Source organism: Numida meleagris, chromosome 14 (assembly GCF_002078875.1).
Source record: "Numida meleagris isolate 19003 breed g44 Domestic line chromosome 14, NumMel1.0, whole genome shotgun sequence".
NCBI classification, from domain to species: Eukaryota; Metazoa; Chordata; class Aves; order Galliformes; family Numididae; genus Numida; species Numida meleagris.
This window is the reverse complement of record NC_034422.1, coordinates 9,709,521-9,723,433: the sequence shown is the minus strand read 5'-3', so window position 1 is coordinate 9,723,433 and position 13,913 is coordinate 9,709,521. Positions and strand designations below refer to the sequence as shown.

General features: G+C 51.6%; 1 protein-coding gene across 1 annotated transcript in view; it reads right to left on the bottom strand.

Moving 5' to 3' along the window:
• Positions 1–13,913, bottom strand: part of MSI1 (musashi RNA binding protein 1) — a 28,355-nt gene that overhangs the window by 14,000 nt on the left and 442 nt on the right. The window contains exons 2-5 of the mRNA XM_021413074.1: positions 13,764–13,907; positions 13,565–13,649; positions 9,107–9,148; positions 7,389–7,481 (exon numbers count right to left, since the gene is read on the bottom strand). Coding sequence (XP_021268749.1) covers positions 7,389–7,481; positions 9,107–9,148; positions 13,565–13,649; positions 13,764–13,907 — 364 coding nt within the window. The remainder of the gene's footprint in view (positions 1–7,388; positions 7,482–9,106; positions 9,149–13,564; positions 13,650–13,763; positions 13,908–13,913) is intronic.

Genomic DNA, 13,913 nt, shown 5'->3' with positions numbered 1-13,913 from the left:
CCGCGCCGGGCCCCAACAAAGGCGGCCGCCGGCGGGGCCGTCTCCGCGGCAACGCGGCCGCCAATCGCAGCTGCCTCCCGGATTAGAGCGAGCGGCCGGGCCCGCACAAAGCCGCCCCGCGGCGCCCGCTCTCCTCCGCGCGGGGAGAGAGGGAGCGAGGAGCGGCCGGCGGCGCCCACAGGGGAAGGTGGAAGGCGGCGGGAAGGAGCCGCCATCTCGCTTCAGCGCGGCCCGGCAGGGAGAGCGGGGCCAGGCGGCGCGGGGCGAGAAGCGTGTGGTTCACAGACACCCCGGGTTCATTTCTGGTAGGGTGCGGACTCAATCTATGACCATAGCTGTTCTTGGACAAAGGCTTTCTTGCTGGGTGAATTGTCCTTCTCCTCCTCTCTCTCTCTCCCCCCCCCCGGCCCTTAAATAAATATTTGTTCCAACTCTTTAAACACAGCCCAAGCAGCAGATCTCTTTACTAGAAAGCTGTTGAGCTCCGTGGCCAAGGCTCTCCCAGGGAACTCTTTGGCTTGCTGGTCTGGGCTACAGCCACCCAACAGCCAAGGGCACAAGTTCAAGGTCTGCTAACTCCAAGCCACGGATGAGATGGTGCCTCCTGTGTGCAGCCACGAGGGTCAGACACAGAGGAGAAAGGAGGGTCACAGCTCTCTAGATAGCTCCTTCTGAGGAACCCTACCGCAGGAGATCAGGTTTTGACAGGCACGTGGCAGTAGCAGTGTAGATACCACATCCCTGAGCCTTACCCCCAACATAACGTCACCTCTCCACTCTCTTCAGTGAGGGCTAACATTCAACAAAATGAAACACATATATATATTGCCCCTGGGGAGGAACCTCTCCTCATCCTGCATGGATTTGGTACTGCTGCAGGTGGGCAGCTAGCGGCACTGTCCCGGGAGGTGGAGAAGCCCTTCTTGCACCAGCACCTGGTGTCAGCGAGCAGGGCGGCGGTGGCAGGCACATGAAGACAGGTTTCACAAAGAGAACCTCCACCAAAGCAGCCACGACTTTCAGGTGCCCAAACAGGAGACATACCAAAACTAAATGCTGCACAATCCACCTTGGCTTGGCCAAAAGGCCCAATTGTTTTCAGTGACCTAGCCCCACTCTACTATCTTTCAGTCTTCCTGGGACAGTCATAGGTCCCTGCAAAAGAGGAAGCCAATGACAGCCTCATGCAGATTTAAAAAAAAAAAAAAAGAATTTCCTACACACATTTGATGAGAAATGTTGGGTGCACTTCCATACAGTCAGATATTGAAGAAAGTTGTAAATATTCAAGCAAATGCTTTGCAGAGACAGGTGCCTTCTACCTGAACTTCAACTGAAGATTGCTCACTGGTCCTAGAAGGAACCATGGCAACATACTGGCAAAAAGATAAAAGAACAATAGCTGGTGAGGCAGCTTCAACACGGAAAACATAAACCAAACGATCTAGAAACCACTCGGCCAAGGGAAAGCATTAGCAATCAGAGAGGTTCTCTCGGCTGCTCAGACAGGGCAGGTTGATTCTGCTGATTCTGGGGAGGAGAATACACCAATGCAGAGCCTAACTCCACGGAGCAGCATGCTGCACCTGCATGGCACCAGGCTTTCTGCCTTTCGTACTCTCTTCCGCAGAACAGTTCTCCAAACTCTGGGAATGAGACTAAGCCAAGGGATAGAGCCCGCTCCATGCCACAGGTGAGCGGACAGCCTATCCAGGTGTTCTTCCCTGCTCTCACACTGTACTGCAGGCACCTGGCACATATCAAATGAACCACCGAAGATCTGAATGACCATTAATGCTCCAGCATTTTTGGCTATCTGCCTACCAGATGCGGAGCACAGAGTACCCTTTGTTCCAGAGGCTTTGTTACCACCAGCCAAACTGCCTACTGCCACAAGAGAGGTGATCAGATTCCCCTTCCCCTCCCCTCCCCATCTGTTCATTGCAACCCTGTTATGTGTGAGAATTTGCATAAGTTGCCCTCTGATCTGTGGAAGAAAATCCAAAATCCAGTTTGGAAATCCATAGCAGGTTGACAAGTAGCTTTGATCCCTGAAATTTCCAGAGAACGGCAGATTAAAGATTAATTAATTAAACAGCCTCCCAATCCGAAGTGAGGGAAAGCATGCCTACCACAAGCAAAGGAAACTTTCTTTCCTTTAAAGAAACTCTCTATCAGTACCTAAAGGTTCTCCAATTAGTCAGCAGGGAAAACTCATTTAATATATCCAAGCCAACCACACCATTTTTCTGGCAGGTGTACATGAATATGTATTTGTGATAGACCCGCAAACTGTCATTACAACAAGCGCACAAGATACAGTGGTTTTTCCCTTGGTCAGGACAGTACTAGAGCCTTCGCCTGAGTGATATCTCAGAATCTGTCTTAAGCAAACGGTCCAGAATTTGGACTGAGTATTAGATGGCAACCTAAAGGTCAGAATCGTACTCTGACCTCAGCAGATTTTTTTTCTTGCCTGCTTCCAGGATATTTTTAGAGAGAGCGGGTCTCTCTCTGGGCACGATCTGCCTTACTGACGAGCTGAGGTTTCGTGAGCAGCTCATCCAAATGTGCAGATCACCTGCAAGCCCAGGGAGAGATGCAGACTGTTTTCAAGCGCTTCTCAAGCACTCTTGGAGCCACAACTGATTAGCGAGTCATGCAGAGGCCTCCCAGTGAATTAATTTTTTGCACTTCTGCCTCACTCAATGCAAAACCACACAAGAAAACTACCAAGCACAAGACTGTGGCCCAGGCTCCCATTTCTTCCAGTACCTCTGCATTTCTAGTTTCTGAAAGGAACAATTTCTCTACCAGTGACAAATAAAAGCCAGCTTGCACCAAGTAAGAGCAGAGGTCCACACTGCCCAGCACACCCAAGGCACAGAGCAACAGCAAACACCTTTGGAAGAACACAGAGACAAAGGAAAGACATTGTGACAGACTCCAGAATTCTCCCTCAGCTTCCAGTCATTTGTGATTCAGGGATTTCCCGAACTTGAAAGGGTGTCTGTAGATTTAAAAGGCTTTCCACAAACTTGTCCAGTCATTTAGGAATCTATGTAAATTTTATCAACAATATCCTGGGGCAAAGATTTCACAGCTTAGTTGAGCTGTGACAAAAATAGACCTTACTTGTTTTGAGCCTCTCACCTGGTAATTTATTTGACCCTCTCTACCCCAAAACCTCATCAGATCAACCCTTGACAAAGAAATACGATATGTGGGGTTTTTTTCCCCGTTATTATTTGAAATAAATAACCTTGCCTGCAAGCTCAGAGACCAAATAGCCCAAAGAAATTACTCTGATGGACAATCCCCTTTCCCCCTGAAAAAATAATCAGAACGACATACTCCCACAGCTTGAAGTAGAAAAGGAGGAAGCTGGGACTTGAGCTCCAGAAGCACCCCCATACATGTTGAGCAAGACAGAGAACTAGCTATTAGCTATGCCTGAGTTGCTACGTACAAGATCTCTTCCTCCTTTCTTTCTGTTTCTGGTTTCAGTGAGGGTGGTACCCTGAATCTAAAGAGGCTGTTGAAATACTTCCTTGTGAAGTCTCAAGACCTCCAACATTCACCAACTTAAGCCAAGACGCTTGGCTACCCATACTGTGAATGTAATTCTCTGGACTTCTATCCCTGTCCTTTAGAAAGCACGTCCATGGTCTCAGCTCACACCTCAGAGAGATGCAGGTTTTGGAGCCAGAAGTGTTTCCTAGAGATCCCACCATGTTTAAACTCCTAGCAGCTGCACCTGACAAACAAAAGCCATCTTGAGGGGCTCTTCTTGGTCTCTCTCACTGCACCAAAACAAAACAAAACAAAACAAAAAAGAAAGCAAGCCACTTTCTATTTTTTCCCCATGAAAGCATTCAGCCCATATTTTTCATTCATAGATTTGGAAGGAAAAAAAGTGGCATTTTTTCTAAGCAGAGAAACTCTCATACTGCATTTGGAATCGTCTTTTTTTTTTTTTTCCTCCTGTCAAAACCAAGTATTTTGATACAAAGAATTGGGGTGCTATCCTATCCATCTCTCCCTTCATCTTTAGTAATGCTCAGGGATTTCCTTCTCACACATCTTCATTTTTCTTTCGTCACTTCCATTTTACAATGCTCAGAGAAGATTTTGGACTCAGCAAGGAAAGAAACCAGAACAAAAATAGGACAACAGGGAGAAATGCCAAAAGGAGATGGCAGTCCTGGGAATTTTGTGTTTTGTTTTGTTTTTTTTTTAATGGAAAAACATTTCATTTTGAAACCAATCAAACTTCCATTATTTTTCCTGCTAGCGAACACTAGAGGCTCCAAGTGTTGCTTCTTATCCAAAATACACCAATACCAGCTACCTTGGTAGGCTCACAAACTGCAGTTCACACATTTGGACAATAGAACACGATCATAATTCTCATCTGACCTTGTCTGTACTGCAGGCCACAGAACTTCCTCTCGTAATTCCCACAGTATGTGCATGCTTTCTGGCTAGACTAGAATGTGTTTTTCAAAAAGGACCTATCTTGATGTAAAGGTTTTAAGGTGGCAAGTCTACTGCACGCTAAGGCCTGCAGCCCCAGGATGACCAGGAAGATAACCCTCAGCAGCCTGCATGGATGACCTCTCTCTGAAGCCAAGATCCACACTGAGCCTGCCACTGGATTCATGAAGATTGACTACAAGTCGCCCCCAGGAACCTGGTAGCTTGATTTTGAAGAATCAAGACTGCATATCTCCTGTTTCTATCCCCTCTAGAATCTAACCATTCTCCAACAGGAGAAAAGAAAAGTCATTTTTCTCCCTGTCAGACCCTGGAAAAACAGAAGGTCACTCAGAAGAAGAGCGAACACAGACAAAGCCGGTCCTCCAAGAAGGGCATCCTTAATAACTTCTTTTCAGGTAGTTCCAATCCAATGCCAGAAGTCCCAAATGAATTAAACAGCTATTTTTTTCAGAGAGGCTTTCCAAGATGACATGACTGAAGCTTCACCTCTCACTTAGAGGTGTCTTAAATTAAGGAGATGGAAGACCACAAAGTCGGGTGCACTGTGTACCTTTAAAGAAGGGATCATAAGGAACCTCTGAAAGCTAGGAGGGCTCAAAGTATCACAACCAACACCAGAAGAGCCTGTGTACCAAAATCCTGCTCTCTGTAAGAATGACTCACATCTGAAATTGCAGGCAACAGGCTTTTCTTTGCCCTGGAAACCAGAGAGGCACATTCAGAGCCCAGAACCCCAGCTCTGATGGCCACAGAGGCTTTCCGCTGTGAAATGTGTTTGCACTGATCCCACAGATCAGCTATACGGAACTACCAACTGCAGAGAATTTCTCGGGAAACAGTTTTCCTGGCCTTTGATGAATTATTTGAGGCTTGGCCTAGAAGACAGTTAAAGGCCAGGAAGCACGCTTTACACCAGAGCTCTGAGAAGCCTCCTCAGCTCATACAGCCAGATGAGTCAGAAAACTGCCCCAAAAACAGAGGGTCAATGTGACCAGCCCTGACCTCTCCCCACGGAAACTCCCAAGAGCAGAGGCCAGCTGCATCGGCCTCATGCAGACTGTGAGCACCGGATGTCATCCGGGATGCTGGTTCTTCAGCAATGAATCACACTGAGCTACACAGAACTTTCTCTTCTGCCCAGACCCAGGAAAACAATCTGACACAACCAGTTCTTGCCAGTCTCATGATGTCAGGACACCTTTCAACACGTGACCATTAAACAAGAGGAACGCCACAGGATAACACTCCAAAAGAACTGGAAAGTTCTTCTCAAACTAGAACAACAGACTGAAACTGCTTGTAAACTGAGTGCTAGGTGATATGCTTCTGCTTCAAATTAACAGGGGTACAGTTAAGGTTAAAAGGGGATTATGCCCAAGACATTTTGGTTTCCTATCAAACGCATCCAGCGGCAGCAGCACAGAAACACATGCAGCTAACAGACTTCAGATGACAGACACATGGATAACACCACCTTTAGTGGAGCCCTTCGGTGACACTGTGTGAAAGCTCCCAGGGACGCAAGGGAGTTTGCTCATTTCTAACAGAAAATAAAAACCATACAGAGCTTATGAACAGCAAACATGAGGACTTCTGATGACCTTTGCCATTACCACTCTCTTCGGGCTGAACAGAAACACTAAGAAGTTCCACTCTGCAGCCATGACAACATCCCAGAACATGCACAGTTTTGGCTTTCAAAGCTGAGCAAGGGTACTGAACTAACACTCGTTCCAAATTTTCTGCCCAAAAGTTCCAGATGTACAACAAAACTGATTTCAAATCTCCCCTCCTTTTCACCAACTAACGTACCTTAAAACAGCATCACCCTTTTGCATAATCTTTCAGAAGAAAATGAGTACCAAAGCCTTCATCCCTCACACTCTTCACAGCTCCACATCCAGAATGCAATCAGCAATGTCCTGGCCAGACTGCCACCCAGCAAATCACATTCTGCCACCACGGCCAGGCAGGAAGTTCCCAACAGCTACAGAATCCAACCCTTCTTCCCCAAAGCAACAGTAAGTGCACAATGCCACTGAGCAACAGCAAAACAGTTACAGTGCCCTGTCCCAGAAGTGACCATACACAGCTTCCGGCTACAGTAATCCCATCAGTTCCTAATGCCATTAAAAATCTTGGGCTCCTTCAGTCTAAAGTTACTGAGTTGTTCCCGAGAACGCTCACAGCTTCCAGAAGCAGCTGAAAGGCCAAGACTGAGCCTCGCACATCCTCCAACTCTGTTGCCACTCATGATTTGCACACCTGGCTGCCACAGAGCAAGGGCACAAACAACTTCAGTCCGCAGAAGCCTGCTCTCCCCTGAGCCACCAGCTGGCACAGAAGTCCCAGACCAACACAAGGCACAGTGATCGTGCCAGTTTTTCCTCAAACCTCCAAAAACAACATCAGCACTTGCCCAAGACTCAGCAGGGGAAGTTTCAGGACAAAAAGGCTTATTTTAATAAAAGATTACAAAAATACCATTCACAAGGCTTACAAACAGACCAAAAATCACAGGTTTGATGCTGCAGCAGCCCTGTTAAGGGTGCCTGCAAATCCACCTTCAGCATTTAAACAAACGACAAATCTACAGGACCAAAATCCCATAACCGGCCTCTGGATAGGGAAAAAAATGGAAAACTGATTCCCTTAACCCAGCTCCTAGTGACTGCAGGAACAAGCACAAGCTCTTTGTTTCAAATCTGCACAGGGCTACGGCCCCTACAAGCACATTACAGCTACCTAACCTCTGTAACTGACCTTCAATTTACTTAACCCCGTGCAAAAGACTTGCAGGCTCCTAGCCCCGCCTCCAAAAAAGTTCAGAAAACTCCTGTTTGCCTCAGAAGCAACAGCTTTGATCCAACACCACTCAAGAGACTTACCTTCCCGAACTGCTCGAAATACTGTTTCACATCCTCCACAGTAGTGTTCACTGACAGACCACCCACAAATATCTTCTTCGTTCGGGTCACCATCTGGAAAAGGGAAGGACAGGAATTCACCAAATAAACTGAAAGCAAGTGGAGAATGAGACTCAAAAGGCCACTAACTCACCCTCTGCTGCCAGGAGGCGGCTGCCTCTTTGCTGCAGTCGAGCTCAAAGCACCCCAAATGCCCACGCCGGACCCTACGTGTGCTCCCCCCACACCAGCAGCTCAGTGACACCATCTCCTCCTTGCACAGCGCGCTACCAGCCTCTCTCCTCGCCAAGCCACTGCCTTGGCACCCTTGCACCCCAGAGAAGCAGACCTCGACTTCCCCGGCCCTCCAGCTCCTCCCACAGCCCTACTGCTTCACACACCCAGCCTCTTCCAGGCTCCCCTGGAGAAGTATGCTCTCCTTCTCCAAGCGGGAAGACTGGCTGGAGGCCAGCCAGCACAGGTAGGCTCTCCAAGCTTCACCACCCTAGCTCGCTAACTGCACAGCATCCGGCCTCGAATGGGACAAGACTCATCACGTACCACTGCCCAGTCACCTCCCCGTTAAATCTTGTCTGGCTTTGCAAGAAAGCAAAGAGAAGACCTCTCTGCCACTTCTCGCTTGTGCTGCTGGGACAAGGGAACAAACTAACTGCCCTGAGAGGGGCCACTGCTGCCAGGCTGAGGCACACTGACATCCTTTCAACTGGCTCTCCAGCTGCATCCTCCCCTCGGCTGCTTGGCTACACCCCTGCTCTCAGAGGAACACATGGTCCTAATTACCCCAAGGAGCATAGGGCTAATCCGCAGCAATTCCCTGGCTTGGAGAGCAGCCCGTTCTAACACTAAAGCACCTTCTGTCACCAAACTGCTTAATGGAATTAACCCAATTCCTACCATGTGCTTCCTGGCTTCAGTTACTTGGGATACCTGCTCACCAATTGTTCTCCGCGCCTGATCCCCCCTACTTCCCTCCAGCACCAGCCTTCTCCTCCCTCTGTGCTTCTCCACACTGCTTCTGCCCAGCTCCTCCTCCTATGACAGCACACGGAACTGAGATTCTGAACTTTAAAACTCCCATCCAAGAACAAACTTAAAAGGAGATCCAAAGCCTAAGAGCAGTATCCAGCCTGCTACTGGCACCTCGGTTAGAAGTCTCTAGCTGCACACCTGGAAAGAGTTGCTGCAACTGCTCACTTCAGTGCCAGAGTCTTGCAGACAAGGTCCAATACCAAACTCCTTCTGCCTTTTCCAGCACTGAATGCACAAGGCCACTTCCCAAAATAAAATCTTTCACCCCTTCCCCCCATTCAATCACATATCTGTATTCACAACTCCCTTTTCACCTGTATCACATCACAGCACAGAATTGTCCTGTGTCTCCTTAGGCCTGCAACTTCCAGACACTGACCACAACTTCCAAAGGACCAGGCTCACCCTGGGCAGAGTTTATTTTACCACTTTTATCTGTTGCATCCCGAAGTACAACCAAGGGAGGCTGCTGATTATTCCAGCATCACACGACCCCGGCACTGCACTGCACACCTGAAAGGAGCAGCTCACGCTCCAAGCGAACCCAAGAGAACGACTCTTCTGCATGCACTGCAAACCCGTGCAGAGTGACAAAATTCACCACCACCAATTGCAGCCCTGGGGATGCAATGCCCACCTGCAGAACCTACCTTGGGCTGTGCTCGGCGGGGGAATGCTACCTTCGGGTCAATCTGAAAGAGAAGACAGAAAGAAGGGGTGAACATATTTTTGTTGCCTATTTACAAACACAGCATTTCCTCCATGTGAACAACTGTCTTCACCCACGTGGCACCTTACTAAACACCCAAAGAATCTACCCGAGGTGCATAGAAGCAGGCCGCAGACATCTTCCCTGCTCGGTAAGGTGTAATCCATGGAGACTACGAGTCCCAGCATGCAGCAGTCTGTCTCCAGCTGAGCGCTGGCCAGACGGCACCCGAGAGCCCATCACGTGCTGGGATTAACAGGCTCGGCTGCACCCTCCCGCTCGGCCTGCCCCCGGGTGCCCTCCATCATCAGGGTCATATTAAAAGTGCTTTCTTTTGCCTTTTTGCTCTCCCTCCCCCTTCACTCTATCTACAAGCACAGAGCTCACCTGGTTAACAACAGGGTAGAAAAGAGGCAGCGCGCAAAAAAGCCCAACATTTCACCCCAAAAACAGAGGACGAAGAAATAAAAGAGCAGGCAGGACGCTACCAATTAAACCCAGCAATCCGAAGCCCCAGCCGGCTGCCGCAGATGAGCAGGGGCTGTGGCCGCAGGGCAGCGTGCTGCCCCTCTCCTGCGGGCCGCACTGCGCACAATGAAGCGATGCCTCCCCTCCGCGGGCCGAGCCCTCCATTGTGCTTGCTCGGCTGCTGCACAGAGCTGCTGCCGGCCGGAGCCGCCGGGCTCCGCGCCCCATCCAGGTGCCACGCATCCTGCTGGAATCAGCACGGACGAGCGCGTGCCTACGTCGGCCTCACAGCACCACAAAGCTGGGCACGCAGCTGCACACCGAACGTCCATGAAGCCTGCGCTCCTCCTCTTTCTTTATAGCCTATTTTTCACAGCAACTCCTGTAAAGTTACATCACATCAGGGATGATCCAGAGCTACAAATCAGCTTAAGACCTGTGGTAAAGGCAGGTCTGGCTCATCCCCGTGCCTGGACAGGCTGCAGCTGAGAGGGCAGCCCAGAGCACCATCCCACCCGCCAGCAGTTCAAACAGCCCAAAGGAAGCTGTGTTTCTTCAGCTCCTCTCACTGCTTTGTTCAGCTTTGCAGCCCTCCTGCTCGTCCACACCGCCCTGCAGCTCGGCCTCCCCGGGCCCTTCCACCAGCCTTCCCCACCTCCATCCTGACTCACAGCCTACAACATAAATAAACTCAGCACGTAAGTAAACAGAGGCAAAAGTGAAGAGCACAAATAAACTCAAAAATAAACTTCTCTCCCCAGGCTGCGAGCGCAAGCAGATTACTGTACCCTCTGGGTGCCTCCATGGGGCATCCGAGCTGTCCCTCCCCTCCTGCACACACGCACGCCCTGCTGCTTCCTGGCCAGCACAGAAACCCACGGCGAATTCTGAGGACAGGGGACGGCAGGAGACCAGGAGGCTGATGGCAGATAATAAGCAAAAACAATAATCTACTGTCTTTTACTTCTCAGCCAGTGTCATTCAGCTCCTGCCAAGAAGATGCTTTCATACTCAGCAATGCTAAGCTCGGCCTCATTTTCTCATTACCCTGAGTGTGATCAACTGGGCAGAGATAACGCGTCCTCCTGGCTGGAGGGAGCAGGCAGTCATTGCACGAATTCTTCTGCACAAGCAGCCATTGTGCAGGTAGGGGAGGCCGGGCGCCCGGCTGAGGGGCAGCCCTGGGAACACGCGGAGGGAGCGAGCTCAGCGCCGGACTCAAGTTACTAAAACCGGACCGCTCCTCAGCGGCTGGAGTCTAATTAAAGCAAAAGCACTGGTACCTTTTTCCCTAATTTCTGGTGTTCGAACAAACAGCCCCGGAGGAGTTGTGTTTCAGTGTCACCCACTGACGTAACAGATCCTTTTCACAAACCCAGATAGAAATCTGCTAAGAGGAAAAGCATTCAGAACCGTTCAGATTGCATTCAAAAAAACAAAACCCCATGTCAGGCTGTGGCAAGCACGAGTCACCTGAGCACAAACTGCTTTCGCTTCACCCCACACGGCGCTAGGGACAGGAATCCCACTGACGCCGTGGGTACCTGATGCCGCAGGTGCTTGCGCAGAGGGCTCCTGATGCCGCCCGTGGCACACGGAGCAGATCCTGTGCGGAGCCGGTGCTATCAGCGTCCCCCAGCAGGGCAGGACAGGGGACCCCAGACCTCACCCCTGGGTCTGCTCGGTCACCGCACCCCTGCGGTCACCCTGTCTCCATCTGCCAGCACTGCCCCCAGAGCTGCACATCTCACTCTCCTCCACAAAAGAACAAACCCAGAAAAAAAAGTCAGGAACGGCAACAAAGAAACGAGTCAGAGAAGCAGCACCATGGAGCCCGCTCTTCCCAGAGCACATAAAGAAGAAGCTCAAGGCAGCGGCCAGCTGCAGCTTTACAAAGTCACGCAAATCTTTTACCTTGAGACTGCAAAGCCAATTCTCATATCAAGCATTTCCATAAATAACCCCACGGGCTGCTGCAATCTAGCTTACAAACAAAGAGAAGTCTGAAAAGCACAAGGTTTCCCCGGAGATTCGGGCCAACAGCGCTCGTTAGGATAGGGAGAATTGGAAAACAATGAAGCAACAAGTTGGGCAGCCACTGTCTATCAAACGCTGTTTACCAGGAGACACCAAGCCTGGAGAGAAAGGGCTCTTGGGCTACCGGGCCTTTTCCAGCATAGTTTCATAAAACCTTAAATTAGGATTCAGATGAGTTCGTGTCATTTAACCCGTGACTCACTGCAGAGCCTTTCAGCAGGCAAAAGGTGGACGGAGGCTCCGTGCAGCACCACAGCACCAACCGCTCAGCCGGCAATCGCTGGGCAGAGCACCCCAAAACATCCGACAGCTGAAAGCCAACCCAAGTGAAAAACAGAAAGGATGGGGAGGAGGATGAAAGTTCCTAACAAAGGAAGGACCCTGTGGAACATCCCCATTCTCTCCGCCACGCCAGGAAGGCGAGCGGAGCAGATGCAGCCGGGAATTTCAATGGCCGGTCCCCATGTGCCCTCTGCCACGATGCCGTCTGCTCCCCACAGCGCCCGTCCCCTTCCCGTCCCTCCCCAGCCCCACGGAGCTGAATGGCGCAGGAGGCAGCGAGAAGAATGGAGCCTCCGGATGGCACTGCACTCCCAGCCCCACAGCGCCGGCAGGATTGCTGCTGCAGGCCTCCATTGCTTGCCTTTCCAAGAGGGTCTACACCAGCCAGGCTCACGGTGGGACTAGCTGATTTGATACCGTGTTTACATGGGCTAGTGAAAGAGAAAGAAGGAAGAAAAAAAAAAAAAAAAGAGGAAAACCCTGGGTCCTCCGGAAAATACTTCATCACAACCCTCCCCCAGAGCACAGCTCCCTTTACACCACTGCTGGAAGGAGGTTTGGGAGTCCTGGGGACCCAGGCTCGGCCAGGAGGGCTGGGATAGGCTTAACCCGGAGCTGCCAGGGGGAGGAAGGACCTGTGCACATCAAAGGGAGCGAGCCAGGCAGTTTAACAGGAACAGACATAAATCTCGCTGCAACCCATGCCGTAAACCCTCAGAAAGGGGGTCCTGCTCTTCCACAATAAAGGCACGGATGCCCGAGGCATGCTGCAAGTAAAGTTGAACGTTTGGACTCCTGTGCCGCCCGTGCCTGGCACAGGAACACCTCCCTGCACCTCGGCACCCCCACGCAGCCCCCGCTGCTCCCCATCCCTACCCTCACCTTCACCCCAGGGCAGCAGCAGGGAAAAGGAATCCAAGGAAAGGGAAGTCACTAAAACTGTGGAGCAGGGACCTCCCACTCGGACACCTCACCCCCACCCCCCAAAATCGAGCCCGCACATCTCCGAGCGCTGCAGCTCAGCTCCGTGTGCCATACGCCACTGAAATCTCCCACGGAGCCCAGCCAGGGGCCCTGGGGCTGCAGAGCGAGAGCAGGAGAGCGCGCTGGTGGCCCACATGGGCGGGTGCTGGCCACGCTCGGAGACAATAAAGTCTTGAACCTCCGCAACCGTTACAAAAACTTCGCCTGGGGAAAGCACCAGGGCGCGAGGAGTGAATGCTCCGTGCCGAGGGGAAAGCACGGGCTGTGGGGCTGTAGGAAACGGGGCTGCCAGAAGGGAGCACCCCTCGGCCCTAACACCCTCAGCACAACCGGGCCCGTGCACCCCAGCTCACGGAGGGGCCTCCGATCAATGGGAGGAGGATGGCCGCCGCCGGGATCCGCGGATCGATGCCCGGACGTTGGGTCAGCGGTCAATAGCGAGCGCAGAGCGTGGGCAGCGGCTCCGTTACCAGCTGATAAGTGGGGTGGAGAAGGGCCCGATCAATCTCTATCGGTAATCGATAGTTTACAACCTCTAACTGGAAATCAAACACCGCAATCGATGGCTGCTCCGAGAGCAGCCGCTCCGCCGGCAAACGCACCCCTGAGATGAGAGAAGTCATCTCACCGTCTTGGAGTCCAGTTCATGTCTGGATTGGGCCAGAACCTTGTCGACGCCAGCCTGGTCCATGAACGTGACGAACCCGAAGCCCCTGAGCCCCGCAGCCCGGGCAGGAGAGGGGATGCGGAGAGAAGAGAGAAAGTTGGTTAAAGTGGCGGCCGGGCCGCGGCGGGGGCGAAGGGAGGAGCGGGCCCGGCCTCCTCACCTGGATCTCTTTGTCAGCGGGTCCCGCATCACCAGGCACTCTTTCACCTCGCCGAACTGGCTGAAGTACTCCCGCAGGCCCTCTGCAAGCACAGCGCCCGCCGTGGGTGCCCCGGCCCGCCCGGCCCCGCCAGGCGCCGCCCCGCTCACC